Source organism: Rhinoderma darwinii, chromosome 1 (genome assembly GCF_050947455.1).
Source record: "Rhinoderma darwinii isolate aRhiDar2 chromosome 1, aRhiDar2.hap1, whole genome shotgun sequence".
Classification (NCBI taxonomy): Eukaryota; Metazoa; Chordata; class Amphibia; order Anura; family Rhinodermatidae; genus Rhinoderma; species Rhinoderma darwinii.
In genome coordinates this window covers 178280555-178300266 of record NC_134687.1, presented here as the reverse complement: position 1 = coordinate 178300266, position 19712 = coordinate 178280555, and the positions used below count along the sequence as shown (strand labels likewise).

The 19712-nt window shown below is 40.6% G+C and overlaps 1 protein-coding gene across 1 annotated transcript in view; it reads right to left on the bottom strand.

Moving 5' to 3' along the window:
• Window positions 1-3816: 3816 nt before the first annotated feature.
• Window positions 3817-19712, bottom strand: part of SLC39A8 (solute carrier family 39 member 8) — a 66332-nt gene continuing 50436 nt past the window's right edge. Inside the window, exons 6-8 of the mRNA XM_075849763.1 lie at window positions 14817-15024; window positions 5659-5843; window positions 3817-4666 (exon numbers count right to left, since the gene is read on the bottom strand). Of these exons, the coding sequence (XP_075705878.1) occupies window positions 4517-4666; window positions 5659-5843; window positions 14817-15024 (543 nt within the window). The 3' untranslated portion in view covers window positions 3817-4516. The remainder of the gene's footprint in view (window positions 4667-5658; window positions 5844-14816; window positions 15025-19712) is intronic.

The window sequence follows — 19712 nt, the reverse complement described above, 5'->3', positions numbered from 1 at the left end:
CCAAGAGCTATAACTTTTTTATTTTTGCGTCGACATAGCTGTATAAGGTCTTGTTTTTTGAGGGACAAGTTGTATTTTTTAATAGCACCATTTTGAGGTACATATTATTTATTGATTAACTTTTATTAACTTTTTTTGGGGGGGGGGGATAGAAAAAAATCGGAAATTTCGCCACTTTTTTTTGCGTCCTAAATCTACGCCGTTTACCGTGTAGTATAATTAACACAATAACTAATCAGCGGGTTGTTACGATTGCAGCGATACCAAATTTGTATAGGTTTTGTATGTTTTACTACTTTTACACAGTAAAAACGCTTTTTTTTCAAAATTATTTGTTTTTGTGAATCCATATTTGAAGAGCCGTAACGTTTTTATTTTTTCGCCGATGCGGTTGTATGAGGGCTTTTTTTTTACGGGACGACTTGTAGATTTTATTGGCACCATTTTGGAATAGATGCAACTTTTTGATCACTTTTTAATCACATTTTTTTAAAGTCAGGATTCACAGAAAAATTTTCTGCCGTTTTTGATTTTATTTTTTACGGCGTTCACCGTGCAGGTTAAGTAATGTAATAGCTTTATAGTCGTGGTCGTTACGGACGCGGCAATATCAAATATGTGTAACTTTTTTTACTTTATTTTGGTTTTTTAATAGTAAAGCAGGGGAAAAAGTGGGTTTTTCATTTTTTTTTCAAATTTTTTTTAATGAACTTTATTAAACTTTTTTTTTTTACTTTTTTACTAGTCCCACTAGGGGACTTTAATATTCGATTTTGCGATCGCTATTATAATACACTGCAATACTTCTGTATTGCAGTGTATTATGCCTGTCCGGCATGATCTAGCAGGCATTCATTACAGGCAGACCTGGGGGCATTTATTAGGCCCCCGGCTGCCATTGGAGACACAGACACTCGGCGATCGTATCACCGGGTGTCGGTGGGAGAGAGAGGGAGCTCCCTCCCTCTCTCCAAAACCACTCAGATGCGGTGCTTGCTAAAGAGCACCCCATCTGAGGGGTTAAACGGGTGAGATCGATACTAATATCGATCTCACCCGGCAGAGCAGGGACGCTCCCAGCCCTCAGCTGCCTCTAGCAGCTGAGAGCAGGGAGATTTGACAGCTCCCTGCTCTGTTTACTTATTCCGATGCCGCGACGTAAAAAGTCTATGGCATCGGAATAAGGCCCGTTAGTGACCGACGTAAAAACACGATGGGCCGGTCACTAACGGGTTAATTGAACTATTTCACAATAGTTAGATTGATAGAGCAAACAGTTAAAAAAACAAAAACGGATAGCACCCTGAAGAAAATAACTGAAGTGGGCACGTATATATTCAGTTTGCATTTTAATATTCCTAATCGTTTGAGGATGTTAACCCTTTCATGACCAACGGTCATTGATGCCCCTGTGTCCAGGTCAAATTTTCCATTTCTGATATGCACTTCTTTAAACGATAATATTTTTGGAACCGCTTTGAATATCACAACCATTTTTACTTTGTTTTTTTGCAAGATTTATGAGACTTTCATTTTCTAGATTAGTTTGATTAATTCAGCATTTTTAATTTTTATTATGAGCAGACAAATCACAAAAAATGTGGGAAGAAAACACTTTTTTGTAATTTTTCATATTTATATATGTATATATATATATATATATATATATATACACACATATATATATATATATATACACACACACACATATATCTATATATACACATACACTGTGGAGCTCTGTAACAATTAGTCCTCTTCTCTCTCTGTCACCCTGGATCACTGTGAGGGGAGTATATACACACGACCGTGAAAAAAATGGCAGTCAACAACGGATCAACTGTCAGTTTTTCATGGCTGCTTTGCATCAAAGGGTCTCAAAACTTAAATCCATTTCCCAACCGTCTGACTGTTTTTTAACTGCCATTTGCCATCCGTTTTTCATGGACGTTAAAGAAAAATGGATGAATTTTAATAGTTAGGGGTTTTTTGTCCCAACCCCCTGAAAACACCACAGTGCTCATGTAGATAGTGATGCAATACCACTGTAGATAGTGACACACTACACACATAGATAGTGCCAGTGCCCTCATAGATAGTGCCCACTGTAAATAGTGTTACAGTGTCCCCATAGTACCATAGATCTCCCTGTAGATAATGCCCAGATAGTGCCACACAAAGTGCCCATGTAGATAGTGCCAGAGTGTCCCCTGTAGGTAGTGCCAATATAATGCCACATTGCCCATGTAGATAGCACCACATCCCCTGTATATAGTGCCATCCCCTGTACATAGCAACATCCCCCCCTGCAGATAGCGCCACCTACCCCATAAGTGGCACCCCCTTCCTGTAAATAACACCACTGTAGCTCCCTGTAGGAGCGGAATCCCTCTGGCCAAAGATTCCACTTCTACAGGAAGCCCCTGATGCCTCTGTCCATCTATGGATAGTGACCCCAGGGGCTTCTCCAGTAGCAGAATCCCCGGCCAGAGTGTTGGCCGGGGATTCCGCTCCTAGAGAGAGCCACTAACGTCACTGTCCAAATGGACAGTGACATCAGGGGCTCTCTCTAGAAATGGAATCTCCGGCCAGTGTGATCGGACACTGAGGATTCCACTCCTAGAGTCAGTTCAGGTGGCGCTTTCATAGCGTGATCTCGCGCGATCACGCTGTGCGGCGATTAACTTTATACAAACTTTACCGAAGTGTCAGGATTGTGAATAGACATCGCGTCCTGGCTGGAGGTGATGTCTATTCACTCTCAAGACACTTCAGTAAAGTTAATGTTGGTGTATGTGACAGCACAGCATGATCTCGTTAGATCACGCTGTGCGGAATATGAAGGGAGAGAAGTGGATGACGCTAATTGGTCAGCGTCATACACTCCTCTTTACAATGCCCCCTTGGTCAAAAGTTAAAAAACGCCCAGTTGAGCATTAAGAAAGTAATTAGCATAAATCTAAAATTGCTTATAACTTCCTCAAAAATTATCTTTTCAAAATAAAAAACACTGTTATCTACATTACAGTGCCGATCACATTATGTAGGAGATAGGGCACTTATAATGTGGTGACAGAGCCTCTTTAAGGCTGTCAACGTTTATACACGTGCTAACTGCACGTGGCATCGGCAGTTAGAACGTATATAGCCGTATGGCAGTCGTGAAGGGGTTAAATAGTGTAATAATATTACACAAGTATGTGTTTCTTTCCCTAAAATACAAACTGTGAATATGTGATATGTGCAAGTCGTCGTGTGGAACAAATGATTAGAAGCCGCAGGAGAATGCAAGAACTGATAAGATTCTGAATGCCTAATCTGCACAAGTGGAAGCTTATAAAGCAGCTATATACTTCAGTGTGAGGTTTATATAGGATTGCTGCATTGGTTTGAAGTAGCCAAAGTGAGGTACTGGGCACATTACTGTGTAAATATTAATGAGATTTCCGCCAAAGAATCTAGAGATGGGCATACTTGCCCATTCTTTATATTTAAATGCTATGTAAATGTTTGAAAGTGTTTTTTTTTTTGTTTTTTTTTAATTCATGTGTGTTAAATAAACTTCGTAAATACATTTTATTAAAAATAATTTTTACTTTTTAAGATACAGCTGCTCTGTAGACCTGACTGGTTCAGTTACAGCGGGTCATGCATGTCTCTGATACGTGGAATCCACCTGTAAACTATCACATCTAAGTTCATATTTACAGCCATATTTTCAGCAAAAATTTTCGGCCTTGTGTAAACATGGTCTTAAGGTCATACAAATAAGTTATTTGAGATTGCCATCCCATACAAACTCAAATCACAGTGAAATAAAATACTTTTTTTTTTAATGGTTTTTCCAAACAATAAGCAATGAAATTAAACACTTCGGGTAACTATACGTTTTAACATTTTTATTGGCTTTCTTGAATTTAAATGCTTATAAAAAAAATATGCTTTTGATTTAGTACCCACTTTTTAGTTTTACACATTGAGTGATATCCCATAGTCCTTCACTAGTCCTATTGCACGTGTAATCAAGAAAACAATACATTCAGTTGTTAAAAACAAAAAACAGAAAATATAAGCATTGATCATAGATACAAAAAAAAAGTTACAAAAAATTTAAAAACATCATTTGGCCGTGATTTGGACGTGAGCTCTTTAGATGATTCTTTAATTTTCCAAAATCACATGAAATGAAGGGGCGAGAGCTGCCAGTACTGTATATGTGTCATGTATTGTAACACCATTGGCTCACTATAACACTGTACAGGTAATGCCTGGTGCATTCAATAAATATACATATAAATATTTGCTACTCTCAAAGTAGCAGCAGTTTGTTATTTACACCTTGAATATGATTGCAAAGTTTTTGGATTTTTGTTTGTGTTTTTTTAATCCAAGTGTGCATGAACATTGAACATTGATCATTACTTCTTGAGGTTTGAAGAAAGAGAAGGTAAAAGGCCATTTAGGTGTCTTTGTAGTATGTCTTCCTGGGTAATTCTGGCCAATACGACAATCCATTTTACCCCAGTTTGATTTCTCCTGCATATAGGGTTATTAATAAAATGATGGCAAATCCAGACAGCAAACCCGCATTCTGAATGAGGAAATAAACCATGTCTGTCTTTCTCTCTTTTATCTTGTCTTTGAGCATTTCATTCATTTCAGGAAACTGAAAGACAAAAGAAAGAGTTGTTCACATTTTTTATCTTAACATGGGACTAAATGAAGACTTTTTGTAGCGGGACTATAAATCAAGTGACAGTTGCAGTGCAGAAGCGCTAAAAAAAAAGTCTCAATGTAGCCCTAGTCTAAATCATCACACAAATCTATATTTTGTCTATTTAAGAGGACCTGACAATACGGTTTCCCTATAAAATAAACATAGAAGAATGTAAGGGTCCTCTAAACTAAAGTAAGCTTTTAATTGTATACATCATTTAAGTGGAAAGATCTGAGCCCCAAAATATTCATCCTAGGCACATTTGTACTTGTTGTGAGGAGCTTTTTTAGCCAATCACATTGCAAATAAGAAATCCTGTTACATGATTGGCTAAAATGTTTCACAGGACAAGTATGCCATTTATCTCCTTGCATTTTTCATAAATTGAAAACAGGCAAGCCTGTATGCCCCTGCCCAAAAATGTCAGGGTCATTCCTAGGAATCAAATATTTTACCACCACATACATCAACATGTTAAACTATTGATCAACTTACTTTTTTGTCCATACTTATATAAAATATAAGCAGTGTGACATACAAGTACGACACAATCTTTCTGTAATACTAGAGTATGTTAAGGTAACGTAGTGGGGGGGGGGGGGGTGGAAGTTCAACCACAACTTCAATGATGAGTGTTCTGACAAGAGTCAGTAGATTCGGTTTTGGTGCGGTCTAGCCATCATGTGACATAATGCTTCTATTTCTTTTGCTCCATAAGCACGGATCTCGACTGTGGGGATGTGGGAAGTATATATTGTATTTCAATTTAATTTTATCCATGTGGGATACTCCCATAGATATCCATAACCACATAAGCCACATTTAACCACTGCCTCCCCTAGCTCTGTTATTACAGCTCCTTATACAGTATCCTGAAGAACGCCTTTTTTTCTTATATGACTAAGATGTGTCATGATATACAAAATTATGTTGTGTCTTACCATATCTGCCAGTCCTATGTACAGAAACATTCCCCCAGCTATTCCAAAGATGATATTAGGCTCAAAGTTATTGCCCACTAGAACCCCAATCACCATTCCAACGTAACATGAGCAAGCTGAAATAAAGTTGAAGAATAACGCCTGCGGAATACTCATTCCGGAACTTAGCAGGATGGCAAAATCACCTGAAAAGTAAGAACATGTAATATATTATATAATAGGAATAGATCATACATTGTTGATGTTTTCATACTCTTTCTACTTGCTTGATATTTTGTACTATTTCATGATGAGTAATACTATGTAAATATGAAATCAATATTATTATTATTAATAACCCCTTCCCCCTGCATGCATTCTGGGCCTTAATGACCAAGCAATTTCATTCGTTTTTCCATCGTCACATCCAAAGTGCTATAACTTTTTTTATTTTACAGTCGAAATGGTTGTATGAAGACTTGTTTTTTGCCAGATCAGTTGTATTTTTCAATAGAACCATTTTGGGGTATATAGAATTTTTTTATTAACTTTTTTTTTTTGTGGGGTATAAAAAACAATCAATTTAGCCATTGTTCTATGCATTTCAAATTTACGCCGTTCACCATGCAGCATAAATAACATGCTACCTTTATTCTATGGGTCGGTACGATTAGGACGATATGTATCGATTTTATGTTTTACTATTTTTTCAGAATAAAAAAAACTTTTGAACTAAAATTATTTTATTTTGCATCGCCGCATTCCAAGAGCCATTACTTTTTTGTTTTTCTGTTGTTGTCGCCATATGAGGGCTTGTTTTTTGCGAGACTTCATTTCTACCATTGTTCGGTACATGGAACTTGTTGATTAACTTTTATTTATTTTTTTGGTGGGGGGGATGGAAAAAAAATAGCAATTTATGGTTTGGATCATTACGATCGCGGTGATACCATATATGTGTAGTTTTTATTTATTTTTCACGCTTTTACGAAATAAAACCACTTTTTATGAAAAAAAAGATGTTTTTTTTTCTGTGTACCTTTATTAATAATTTTTATTTCACATTAATTATCTTTTCAGTCCCACTAGGGACTTCAACATGTGATCTTTTGATCGCTTATATAAAGCTTTGGTATACTTAGTATACTAAATTGTTATTGCCTGTAAGTGTAAACTGACAGGCAGTCTATTAGGCCATGCCTCTGGCACGTCCTAATCGTTACATAGCCAGGGCAGGCCTTGGGGCCGTTGTTAGGCCCCCGGCTGACATGGCAATACATCTGCGGCCCACGATCATATTTGCAGGCCGCCGATGGGTGAAAGAGGGCGCTCTCTCCCTCATTAAACTACTCAGATGCAGCGGTTGCTAATGACGCGGCATCTGAGGGGTTAAACGGTCGCTACCGTTGGAGCAGGAGCCCGGCTGTCAGACAGCCGAGTTACCGCTCCAGCCTTCACAGGACACCCGTGCAGGACTCGGATTAAGCCGCCGTAGAAATGAGGCGGCCTAGAATAGGGCCCTTTAATGACTGCCGTAAAAAGGTGTATCGGCGGTCATTAAGGGGTTAAAGACTATGTACACCTTTAAAAGGGATTTTTTTTTTTTAATAAACGGGTCAATCAGTATGTTTGGTGCAACTTTATAATTAGTTTTTTTATGAAAAATTATTTTTACTTTTTGAGATACAGCTGCTCTGTATTCTCTATAAATAGTAGCTGTATCTTAAAGAGGCTCTGTCACCAGATTATCAAATCCCTATCTCCTATTGCATGTGATCGGCGCTGCAATGTAGATAACGTTTTTTTTTTTTTTGTTTTTTTTTAAAACGATCATTTTTGGTCATGAGCAATTTTATATTTATGCAAATGAGTCTTTCTAATGGACAACTGGGCGTGTTTTCTCTTATTTCCAACTGGGCGTGTATTGTGTTTTTAACAACTGGGCGTGTTTACTTCTTTCACTGCACAATCACACTGTACTGTGGATCATGCTGGGCTGGAACAATGAGAAGTGTAGGACACTGATTAGTCACCGATTGGTCAGCGTCATACACTCCTCTGTACAACACCCAGTTGGTAAAAAGTAAAAACATGCCCAGTTGTCCATTGAGAAACTCATTAGCATAAATCTAAACTAGCTCACAACTTGCTCATAAATGATCGTTTTTCAAAATAAAAACCAGTGCTGTTATCTACATTACAGCGCCAATCAGATTATGTAGGAGATAGGGACTTATAATCTGGTGACAGAGCCTCTTTAAGCATAATCATGTACCCGTCAGGTCCGCGAGACTGATGGGTTCAGGGCCCATACAAATCAGCTGTATCTCAAAAAGTAAAAATAATTTTAATAAAAAATAATTTTAAAGTTGCACCAAACATCCTGAATTAACTTTTTTTTATTAAAAAAAAAATAAAAAATCCCTTTCAAAAGGCCCACATAGTCTCTAAGTCGCTTTCTAGAACTTGCAGTAGTTGCTCAAAAAACGGTGCTCAATACTGTCACAAAAACCGCAGCAAAACTGTGTGTGATCCTGCCCTTAAACCATTTTATCCATAAAAAGTGATTTTATTTAATCAAAGTGTAACAAATAGTCTATGTGTACACATATATGGTATCGCCGCGATTGTAACGACCCGACCAATAACGTTAACACATTAAACCGCAGAGTGAACAACGCCCTTAAAAAAACCCGCAAAATACACCAAAAGAATTGCTTTTTTCCCCATCTCTCCTCCCTAAAAAATTGAATAAAAGTTAATCAAATTGTCCCATGTACCCCAAAATGGTACCAATGAAAGCTACATCTCTTCCTGCAAAAGCAAGCCCTAGTATGGCTACATAAAAAGCAAAAAATGGATCAGTCAAGAAAGGGTTAATTAATTTTTAATAAAAAATTTATGACCACAAGTGGGGTATAGACTTACTCGGGAGAAATTGCTTTACAAATGTTGGGGTGCTTTTTCCTCCTTTATGCTTTGTGAAAATTACAAAAATTCAACATTTTAGTGTAAATAATGTTGATATTAATTTTCCCGGCCTAATTCTAATAAATTCTGCAAAAGACCTGTGGGGTTTAAAAGCTCACTATACCCCTAGATAGATTTCTTAAGTGGTCTAGTTTCACAAATGGGGTCACTTTTGGGGGGTTTCCACTGTTTGGGTACCTCAGGGGCTTTGCAAATACAATATGGAACCCGAAAAACATTTCAGCTAAATTTGAGCTCCAAAAGTGCTCCTTCCCTTCTAAGCCCTGCTGTGGGTCCAAACAGCAGTTTATTACCACATATAGCGTATTTCATTAATGGGAAGAAATTGCTTTACATATGTTGTTTTTTTTTTTTTCCCATTATTCCTTGTAAAAATTAAAAAAAGTCTATGAGGGATCCGTGAAAACGGGTTCCGCACGAATGCGAACCGGACGATTTGATACATGCTCGTTTGAATAAGGGTTTATTGTATGTCCACACAACCTATTTTCAGCCGTTTTTCGGGCCGTAAATGACCCGAAAAACACCTGAAAATACGGGGGGCTGAACGCCTCCAAACATCTGCCCATTGATTTCAATGGGAAAAACGGTGTTCCGTTCCCACGGGCTGTTTTTTACGTGGCCGTTTTTAAAACGGCGCGTAAAAACACGCCCCGTAAAAAAAGAAGTGCATGTCGCTTCTTGTGCTGTTTTTGGAGATGTTTTTCATTGTCTCAATAGAAAAACAGCTCCAAAAACGGCCGTAAAAAACGCATCAAAAAACGACTGATGCATAAATAACGGCTGAAAATCAGAGGTTGTTTTCCCTTGAAAACAACCCCGTATTTTACAGGCGTTTTTTTCTTAAGGCTGTGTTCACACGACCTATTTTCAGACGAAATGGAGGCGTTTTACGCCTAGAATTAAGTCTGAAAAAACGGCTCCAATACGTCGGCAAACATCTGCCCATTACTTTCAATGGGCTTTACAATGTACTGTACCGACGACCTGTCATTTTACGCGTCGCTCTCTAAAGACGGCGCGTAAAATTACAGCCTCGTCAAAAGAAGTGCAGGACACTTCTTGGGACGTAATTGGGGCCATTTTTCATTGACTCCAATGAAGAACAGCTCCAAATTACGTCCATAAAAGACGCCCCGCAAAACGCGAGTACATGCAATTACGTCTGAAATTCAGGAGCTGTCTTCTCCTGAAAACAGCTCCGTAATTTCAGACGTAATTGCAGTTAGGCTGGTTTCACACGACCTATTTTCAGACGTAAACGAGGCGTATTATGCCTCGTTTTACGCCTGAAAATAAGGCTACAATACGTCGACAAACATCTGCCCATTCATTTGAATGGGTTTGCCGACGTACTGTGCAGACAACCTGTCATTTACGCGTCGTCGTTTGACAGCTGTCAAACGACGACGCGTAAAAATACAGCCTCGTCAAAAGAAGTGCAGGACACTTCTTTCAGAAGTAATTTGAGCCGTTCTTCATTGAACTCAATGAAGCACAGCTCAAAATTTACGTCTGTCAGAGAAGCCTCGCAAAATGCGAGGAGGAGGAATTACGGCTGAAACAAGGCAGCTGTTTTCTCCTGAAAACAGTCTGTCATTTCAGCCGTAAAAGCCTCTCATCGTGTGAACATACCCTAAAAGCCACTCATCGTGTGCACATACCCTTATCGTATGCACATACCCTTAGTGTGTGAACATACCCTGATGGTATGTTCACAAGCTTAACAAAGAACGTCTCGTATGTTCACACGCTTAACAAAAAACGGCTGTAAAATACAGAGCTGTTTTCAAGGGAAAACAGCCTCTGATTTTCAGCCGTTTTTTAATGCATTTTTATTGTCCGGTTTTGGAGCTGTTTTGACATGCACTTCTTTTTTATGGGGCGCTATTTTACGTGCCATTTTTACAATCGGTGCATAAAAAAACCACGGCCACATGGGAACAAAACAGCCGTGTAAAAACGCCCTGTGGGAACGGAACGCCGTTTTTCCCATTGAAATCAATGGGCAAGTGTTTGGAGGCGTTCAGCCCCCGTATTTTTAGCCGTTTTTTTGGGAAGTCTACGGACCGAAAAACAGCGGACTATGGGTCGTGTGAACACACACGACCTATTTTCAGCCATTTTTCGGGCTGTAAACTCCCCTGAAAAATGGCTAAATATGCGGGGGCTGAACGCCTCCAAACATCTGCCCATTGATTTCAATGAGAAAAATGGCGTTCCGTTCCCACAGGGCGTTTTTTACACGGCTGTTTTGAAAAACGGTCGCGTAAAAATTTTTTCCTGTAAAAAGAAGTGCATGTCACTTCTTGAGCCGCTTTTGGAGCCGTTTTTCATTGACTCAATAGAAAATCAGCTCCAAAACCGGCTAAAATAATGCCCTTGAAAACAGCTCCGTATGTTCAGCCGTTTTTTGTTAAGCGTGTGAACATAGCCTCATTGCTTAGGCCCCATGCACACGAACGAAAAAACACCTGTAATCATGGGCCGTAATTACGGGCCCATAGACTTCTATTGGCCACGGGTACCTCCCCGTATGCTTACGGGAAGGTGCCCTTGCCGTTGAAAAATATAGAACATGTCCTATTTCAGGCCGTAATTACGGCACGGGCAGGCCCATAGAAGTCTATGGGGATCCCGTAATTACGGGCAACTACGTGTGTGCACCCGTAATTACGGCAGCGTTGCTAGGCAACGTCAGGGGATAGTCACTGTCCAGGGTGCTGAAAGAGTTAAACGATCGGCAGAAACTCTTTCAGCACCCTGGACAGTGACTTCCGATCACAATATAGATCAACGTGTAAAAAAAATAGAAGTTCATACTTACCCAGAACTCCCTGCTTCTTCCTCCAGTCCGGCCTCCCGGGATGACGTTTCAGCCCATGTGACCGCTGTAGCCAATCACAGGCTGCAGCTGTCACATAGACTGACGCGTCATCCAGGGAGGTCAGGCTGGATGTCGAAAGAGGGACGCGTCACCAAGACAACGGCCGGGTAAGTATGAATTTCTTTTGCTTTTACCTCGGAAAGGGCTGTCCCTTCTATCTATCCTGCACTGATAGAGAGAAGGGCTGCCGATTAGTGCAGTGCAATTTTGCAGCGAAAACGTGCCCGTAAATACGGGTGGAATACTGGTGACACCGGACCCGTATTTACGGGCACGGGTCCGTAAATACTGATGCAATACGGGTAGAATACGTGTGACTAAGGACCCGTATTTACGCCAGTCTTTACGGGAGGAAAAAAATACGTTCGTGTGCATGAGGCCTTACTTCCAGTGTATAAAAATCTGTCCTGATCCTGTGATGATCACACAGGTGCATGGCTCGTTAGAAGACACAGCTCTGATACACAAACTGTAACGAGCTGCACACTTGTGTGTCCATCACATGACGATCGACAGGTTTGTGTCTGCTGGACAAGGAATGACAACAAGCAGTGATCTTTAACCCCTTAACGACCGGCGTATATTGTTTTTACGACGGCCGTTCAGGGTAGTTCTCCTGAAGCGACCTGTTTCCACGTCGGCACTTCAGAATAACTTTCCCTGCATCGTGTGGGGTGCTGCTGAAGTCCGTGCGGTTAGTAAAAGTCTCGGGCTTCAGGGCAACGATTGGAGACCACTAGCAGTGGTCTCCGATCATATTTAACCCCTCAGATTCGGTGCTGAATAGCGAGCGCCGCATCTGAGTGATTTTAGAGGGAGGAGGCTCCCTCTCCCATCCCACTGGTATCCCTGCGTTCATCGCGGGGTGCCGATGGGTTCTATGGCAGCCTGGTGGCCTAACAAAGGCCCCCAGGTCTGCCTTTAGTGATTGCCTGTTCGGCTATGACCTAGCAGGTGCCTGTCAGTTTTACACTGACTGGCAATAATACACTGCAATACAGAAGTATTGCAGTGTATTATAATAGCGATCAGAAGTCTGCACAGTAAAGTCCCCCAGTGGGACTAAAAATAAAAGTTAAAAAGTAAAAAGTAAAAAAGTTAAAAAAACAAAAAACTTTTTCCCCTTACAAAATACTTTATGAAAAAAAAGTAAAAAGTTACTCATATTTGGTAACCCAACTATAAAATGATTACATTATTTAACCCGCACGGTGGACGCCGTAAAAAATATAATAAAAAACAACGCCAGAATTGCCGTTTTCTGTTCATCCTGCCTTCAAAAGAATTTGATAAAAAGTGATCAAACAGTCGAATCTACTTAAAAATGGTACGAATACAAACTACAAGTTGTCCCGCAAAAAAAAAAGCCCTCATACATCTGCATCGGTCAAAAAATTAATTCATTTTGAAAAAAATGTGTTTTTACTGTGTAAAAGTAGGAAAACATAAAAAAATCCATATAAATTTGGTATCGCCGCAATCATAACGACCCGCTGAATAAAGTTATTATGTTATTTATACCACACGGTAAACGGCGTAAAATTAAGACGCAAAACAAATGGTGAAATTTCTGTTTTTTTACAGTACCCCACTAAAAAAGTTAATCAATAAATTATATGTACCCCAAAATGGTGCTATTATAAAATACAACTTGTCCCGCAAAAAAAAAAGTCCTTATATAGCTTTGTCGACGCAAAAATAAAAAAGGTTATAGATCTTTGAATGTGACGATGGAAAAACGTAAAAAATTGTTCGGTCATTAAGGTTTAAAATACCTTCAGTATTAAGAGGTTAAAAAAAAAGAATTACAAATTGATGCAGAATGTATATTGGAATAATATATAATGTTTCATTATACAGAGAATAATATTTATTTGCTAAAACTGGATTACCTCTTTAACTAAGGCCTCATGCACAGTACCGTATTTTTGCGGATGCAATTTTTTCGCATTTTTGTGGATAAAGTGCGGAACCATTTTTTTTCTATGGCGCCTTGCACACGATGATGATTTACATGGATCAGTGCAGGGGCCGCAAATCAGGCCTGCAAAAACCTCAGGAGGAGTCATTTTACAGGCCGGATTTGGGGATTCACCAATACTGGCTAAAGCGGACTATAGATGGGAGGTTTTGGCCCTGATTTAATGGTGTACTGATATGTGTAAATACATTTTATTATATATGTATTTTCTCTTCAAACACTACAGAATTTTATCAGTAACGACAAAGAACAATATGTATCACAGCCTATGCTTGTTCTGTAGCTATCATAGTCTATACTATAGAATTAACTCTTTTAGTACTAGACATAATGATTACTATAAGGGTATGTGTACACGACCAATTTTCAGGCTTAATGGAGGCGTTTTACGCCTCGAATTACGCCTGAAAAGACCGCTCCAATACGTCGGCAAACATCTGCCCATTGCTTGCAATCGATCTTACGATGTTCTGTGCAGACGAGCTGTCATTTTACGCGTCGCTGTGAAAAGACGACGCGTTAAATTACGGCCGCGTCAAAGAAGTGCAGGACACTTCTTGGGACGTTTTTGGAGCCGTTTTCTCATAGACTATTGAAAACAGCTCCAACAACGGCCGTAAAAAACGCAGCGAAAAACGCGCGTTGCTCAAAAAAACGTCTGAAAATCAGGAGCTGTTTTTCCTTGAAAACAGCTCCGTATTTTCAGACGTATTTTGTTAATCGTGTGAACATACCCTTAAGGATATGTGCACACGCAGTGTTTTCCACCGTTTTTTGGGCCGTAAACATCCCGAGAAACAATCGGAAGCAGAACGCCTCCAAACATCTGCCCATTTCAATGGGAAATACGGTGTTCTGTTCCGACGGGGCGTTTTTTTAAACCTCGTTTTCCAAAAACGGCACGTAAAAAGATGCCCGCGAAAAAAGAAGTGCATGTCACTTCTTGGGACGTTTTTGGAGCCGGATTGTTACCAATAATTATTATGGATATGACTAGCTTAATGTGCCATCAATACTTTCCAACCAGGCCAACTCAGCAGAGTAACATAATATAGAAACCCACAATCAGAACGGCATGTCATTTTATTATATATCCAAAAAATGAGGCTTTATCTCCATCTCCTGAATTTGATTAAATATATTTTATTTTATTTTGGAAGAATATAATGGACCCCTACCTACAAAACTGAACTGCCATGAACTTGGCTAGACATGGAAGGGAACATTCCCTTGTATTCAATTTTGCTTGGTCATTTAAAATGGAGCAATTCTGTATATCAGGGAATATATATATATTGAATACAATATTACACTGCTTACCAAATTCATGGGGAAACTCTTCACACAGAATTGCAACAGAAGTGCTCAGCCCCTGCAGGGGGGACATGGTAAATGAAGCTCCAATAGCGAGCCCATCAATAAAGTTATGTAGGGCATCACTCATTGTAATCATCCATGCCAGTGTTCCAATATCCTTCAGTGGTGTCCATTTCCTTACTCTGCAACAATGGGCCCCTTCATCTGAGTCCTGTAACATATGGTAATGTGAAAGAGAAGGTAAATGACAGCAGAAATGTTGCTTTCTTCTGTAGCTTCTTTGTCCAAACAGCTTATCAGAATGGTCTCTAATGTAAGTAGCCTGTGACATTTAAGGAAGACTCTGGGTAAAACATATGCACTGTGTTATACCTAGTGACGGGTGGTGCATGACTGCTACATTGTTGGGCCCAATGTCAAATCTGTAACATTGCCCCCCTTCTACCATCTGCTATGTAATACACTGGTGTCTTCTTATGTGGCAGAGGGGCCTTTTGAACCTCCTCAGTACCAAGTTCCAGGTGTGACTGCTGTCTGCATCCCCTATAGCTAAATCCCTGATAAAAACCCATTCACTACAAAGTAATATCAGGCTGCTGCAACTATTTACCGCCAGAACACCAGAGAGACCGTTCCCAACTGGCGTAGATTTCACTCTGTGGGGCATAGCAAGGTAGAGGCCCATGCCTGGCCCCATACATTGCAAACCCTTCCCACTCACACTACCACCCCTTCAGACAGTTAAAAAAAAAGAAAATAATGTAAAAAAAGTATTAATCGCATTATTACCCCGGTACCCGCCGCCACCAGATGTGGCCGGAATCGCCAGGTACGATCCAGTACCCGACCATCTGTACTGATGGGCGGTCACTTAGGCGGCCACAGGCTGGTATTATTAGGCAGTTAAGGCCGGAAACAGTGGCCCTTCCCACCCTGGTAATGCTAGCCTGCTGCTGCTATGTTGTATCTGGCTGGTTATCAAAAATGGGGGATGGGACCCATGTCGTTTTTTCCAATAATTTATTTAAAAAAATAAATAAATGCATTAATTAATTAATTAAATGACGTGGGTTCCCTCAAATTTTCACAACCAGCCAGATACAACACAGCAGCCGCAGCCTAGCATTACCAGGGTGGGAAGGGCCACTGTTTTTGGCCTTTCCCAGCCTAATAATACCAACCTGCGTCCACCCCAGAGTCCGGCCATCACTACAGATAGTTGGGTACTGGATCATACCCGGCTCTTCCCAGTAACCCTGGTGGCGGTGGGTACCGGGGTAATAATAGGGGTTAGTGTTGGCCTCTGCACCGGCTAACATTAAGCTCTGCCTTCGTAATGGACGCTGTCAATCAGCCAGCGGCCATTACTAAGGCGGTAGTAATAAAGTTTAAAAGAAAATACAAAGATATAGATAAAATATTTTATTGAAATAAAAAAAAAGCACACAACCCTTATTAACCATTTTATTGAGAATAAAAAATTAAAAAAACGGTCATCGAAGTAGTCCTGGAATCCGACGTAGTCCAACGACCAAACCAGTAAAAAAACACAAAAAGAAACATTAATAACACATGTGGTAGGCTTAGATACATGGCCCCAGCAGACAGTAATCTTATACTGTATAAGATTACTGTCTGCTGGGGCCCCATATCTAAGCCTACTATGTGGTAAGCTTAGATACATGGCCCATCAGACAGGATCAGACATGGGCCATGTATCTAAAAATACCATGTGGTAGGCTTAGGTACAGGGTCCATGTGTGGCACGGTCTGTAAGACCCTGTATCTAAGCTGACCACAAGGCAGGCTTAGATACAGGACCCCAGCAGACCGTTACACTTACCTCCTCTTTGGTTCCAGGTGCAGCGGATGTCCCAACACCATCTAGCGTAGTGACGTCATCCGCTGCGCACAGCGTCGTGATGTCATGACGGAAAAAGACGTTAGGACTTCCGCTGCACTTGGGAGGGAAGAAGGGTAAGTATGTGTCGTTACAATAGTAACAGGGGCCTGTGTATTTGATTACATAAGCCCCAGTTACCATAGTAACTTTTACAGATGCAGTTCAAGTGGCCGTGGCCCGGTCGCAATTGCGACCGCTGCGACCCGAATGTGGCAGTCACCGGGGATCCGGAGCACCGGGCCAAAGATCTGGAGCTTGGGCCCCGAAGGCCCGGGGCTAGCGACGCCCCTGGATGCAGCACTGATGACTTTGAATGCTGTGTCGAATATAAGGTCTTAGCGGTGCTTGGTGTCAGGCCCTTGTATGAGCTGACGCATGCTGAGGGAGCCTAAAGGGACACAGAGGGGAGAATAAGAGCGGTGTAGAGAGTATATATATATATTTTTTAATTTATGTTCAATAAATTGGATGGTGCACAGCCATGGTCATTGCACTAAACTTGTGGCCACAGCCTCGGTCATTGCGCCTCTTATTAAATCTGTTGCATCTTACTGCAGCGGAGAAGATAGCCAAGACTGGCGTATGAAATGCTAGTCTTAGTAAATCCGGCCCAGTATGTGTAAACGGTTTAAACCCAGTCTACAAAATCTTTGTTTGATGAGCACAAGGAAGTCAATAGAAACACAATATCATCTATTACCAGTAAGAAGGTAGACCTCATGAGTACATATATGTGAGAGGTTAAAGAGAATATATAAAAAATGTAAAGTACAAGGAACTGCCAGCTCAGAACATGGATACCTTTAACACATTGCAGTCAATTATGAGATTTGTATGTGGTTTGTGACACAGTTACTTTATAAGTGCGATTTAGCTGCACCAGCAGATTCTGACTGTGTAATTACGGAGCATTACTTACATATTTGGCAAAACATGTACAAAGCTGTCAAAATTATAGGTGCTATAAAGAGAATTTTAACATCTATGAGCATTTTCTCAGTTTATAATTAAAGATTTATAGTAGACTTTGTTAATTACTCCTAGAAGCTTATCTGTTACATCACCTCTCTAAATACCAGCTTTATAACCAAACCTATAATAAAACACAGATACTTGAAAGCAGTGAAATACGCAAATGCTGAGTTTATCAATACATCTCATGGTGGTACCCAATGACTCACGTACAACAATTATGGATGTCAGCAGTGGTTGAAGTTAGCTAGCCAATGGTTTATCCATATAACACCCAAGTACTTTATTTCTGAGAGGGGTAACTGCAGTTGAGGCCCATTCAGAATTAAATAAATAAAATTATCCAGCATTTATATTGTAGCCAGACTTCTTAGGGTCTGTGCCGCACACTCAGCATGACCGGTGTGAAATATTAAGATGGGTTCTCTCTGCCTCCTAGATTCCCGTATTCAGTAAGGGAACCCTGCTATACAGCTCCTATTAAAATAAATAGGAAAATTATAACAAGGCTCCCATACAGAATATGGGTTTCTAGGAGACAGAAAGAACCCATCTTAATACTTCAACAGTTTATGTGTGCAGCACAGACTTCAGGAAGTCTGGCTACAATAACTTTGTAAAAGCAAAATCTGATGACTCCTCTTAAAAGGATTGTTCGGACATTTTTTATTGATGACCTTTCCTTAGGATAGGTCATCAATATCAGATCGGTGGGGGTCCGATTCCCGGCACCCACACGATCAGCTGAGTGAAGGGGCCGTGGCGTTAGTCACTGCAACCTCTTTAGAATTTACCAGACACAGTGCCACACATCGGTGGCGGCTGTACCGGGGATAACAGGTTAGTTCCATTCTCTTGAATGGGACCGGAACTGCAATCCCTGGCACAATCACTCTGGAAGTGTACGGCACGGTGCCTGTAAACTGGGAAAAAATGCCACGAGCCCTTCAGTCAGCTTATCGGCATCTGATATGGATGACCTATCCTAAAGGTCATAAATTAAAAAAAAGTGTCCGGACTACCCCTTTAATAGGGGTAATTCCTTGAATTATAGTAAAAATTATTTTAATCTGACATTAACTGGACCTGACTAGTGCCAATGTCAAATATTATTATTATTGGAAGGCCATAAAAAAATATTTGCAACGGTAGAGTACATCCAGGCAAGGGATGTAACATGTAATTATGGGGATATATAGCAAAATTTGTAATAAGGACCAATTCCACTATGATCACTTTCAGCATTAGTTCAGAACATAAAAAAATTGTTTCGATCTTCACAGGTAGAGATGAGCGAACTGGGACAACCGAACCCGGTTTCGGTCCGAACATCAGGAAAAGTTCGGTTCGCAGCGAATCCGAACTTCACCAGGTTCGGCCGAACCCGTTTTAACCAAACCCGGTCAAAAATATTATACAAATCGGCAGCCACTTGTATCAATCACTGATACAGAAAAGAGGCTGCTGATTAAAAATAAAATAAAAAGCATTTCATACGTACCCGGTCGTTGTCTTGGTGACGAGTCCCTCTTCTTCCTCCAGTCCGACCTTCTTTTCTGACGCGGCAGCCTGTGATTGGCTGCAGAGGCCTCTGCAGCCTGTGATTGGCTGCAGAGGCCTCTGCAGCCTGTGATTGGCTGCAGCGGTCACATGGGCTGTAACGTCATCCAGGAATGTGGAGTGGAGGAGAGGTAACAGACTCAGCTACGTAATGGTAAGAGCAGCGTTCACAGCAGCACAGAGTATTTCAGGAGATGAGCGTGCAGATTCAGTGCTGCCGTGAACTCTGCTCTTACCATTACGTAGCTCTCAGTCTGTTACCTCTCCTCCACTCCTGTCCTCAATAACACCTTCATATGATTGGCAAGTCACCACCCCGCACAAGATCCACACACTCATCTCCTGAAATACTCTGTGCTGCTGTGAACTCTGCTCTTACCATTACGTGGTGACTTGCCAATCATGTGAAGGTGTTATTGAGGACAGGAGTGGAGGAGAGGTAACAGACTGAGAGCTACGTAATG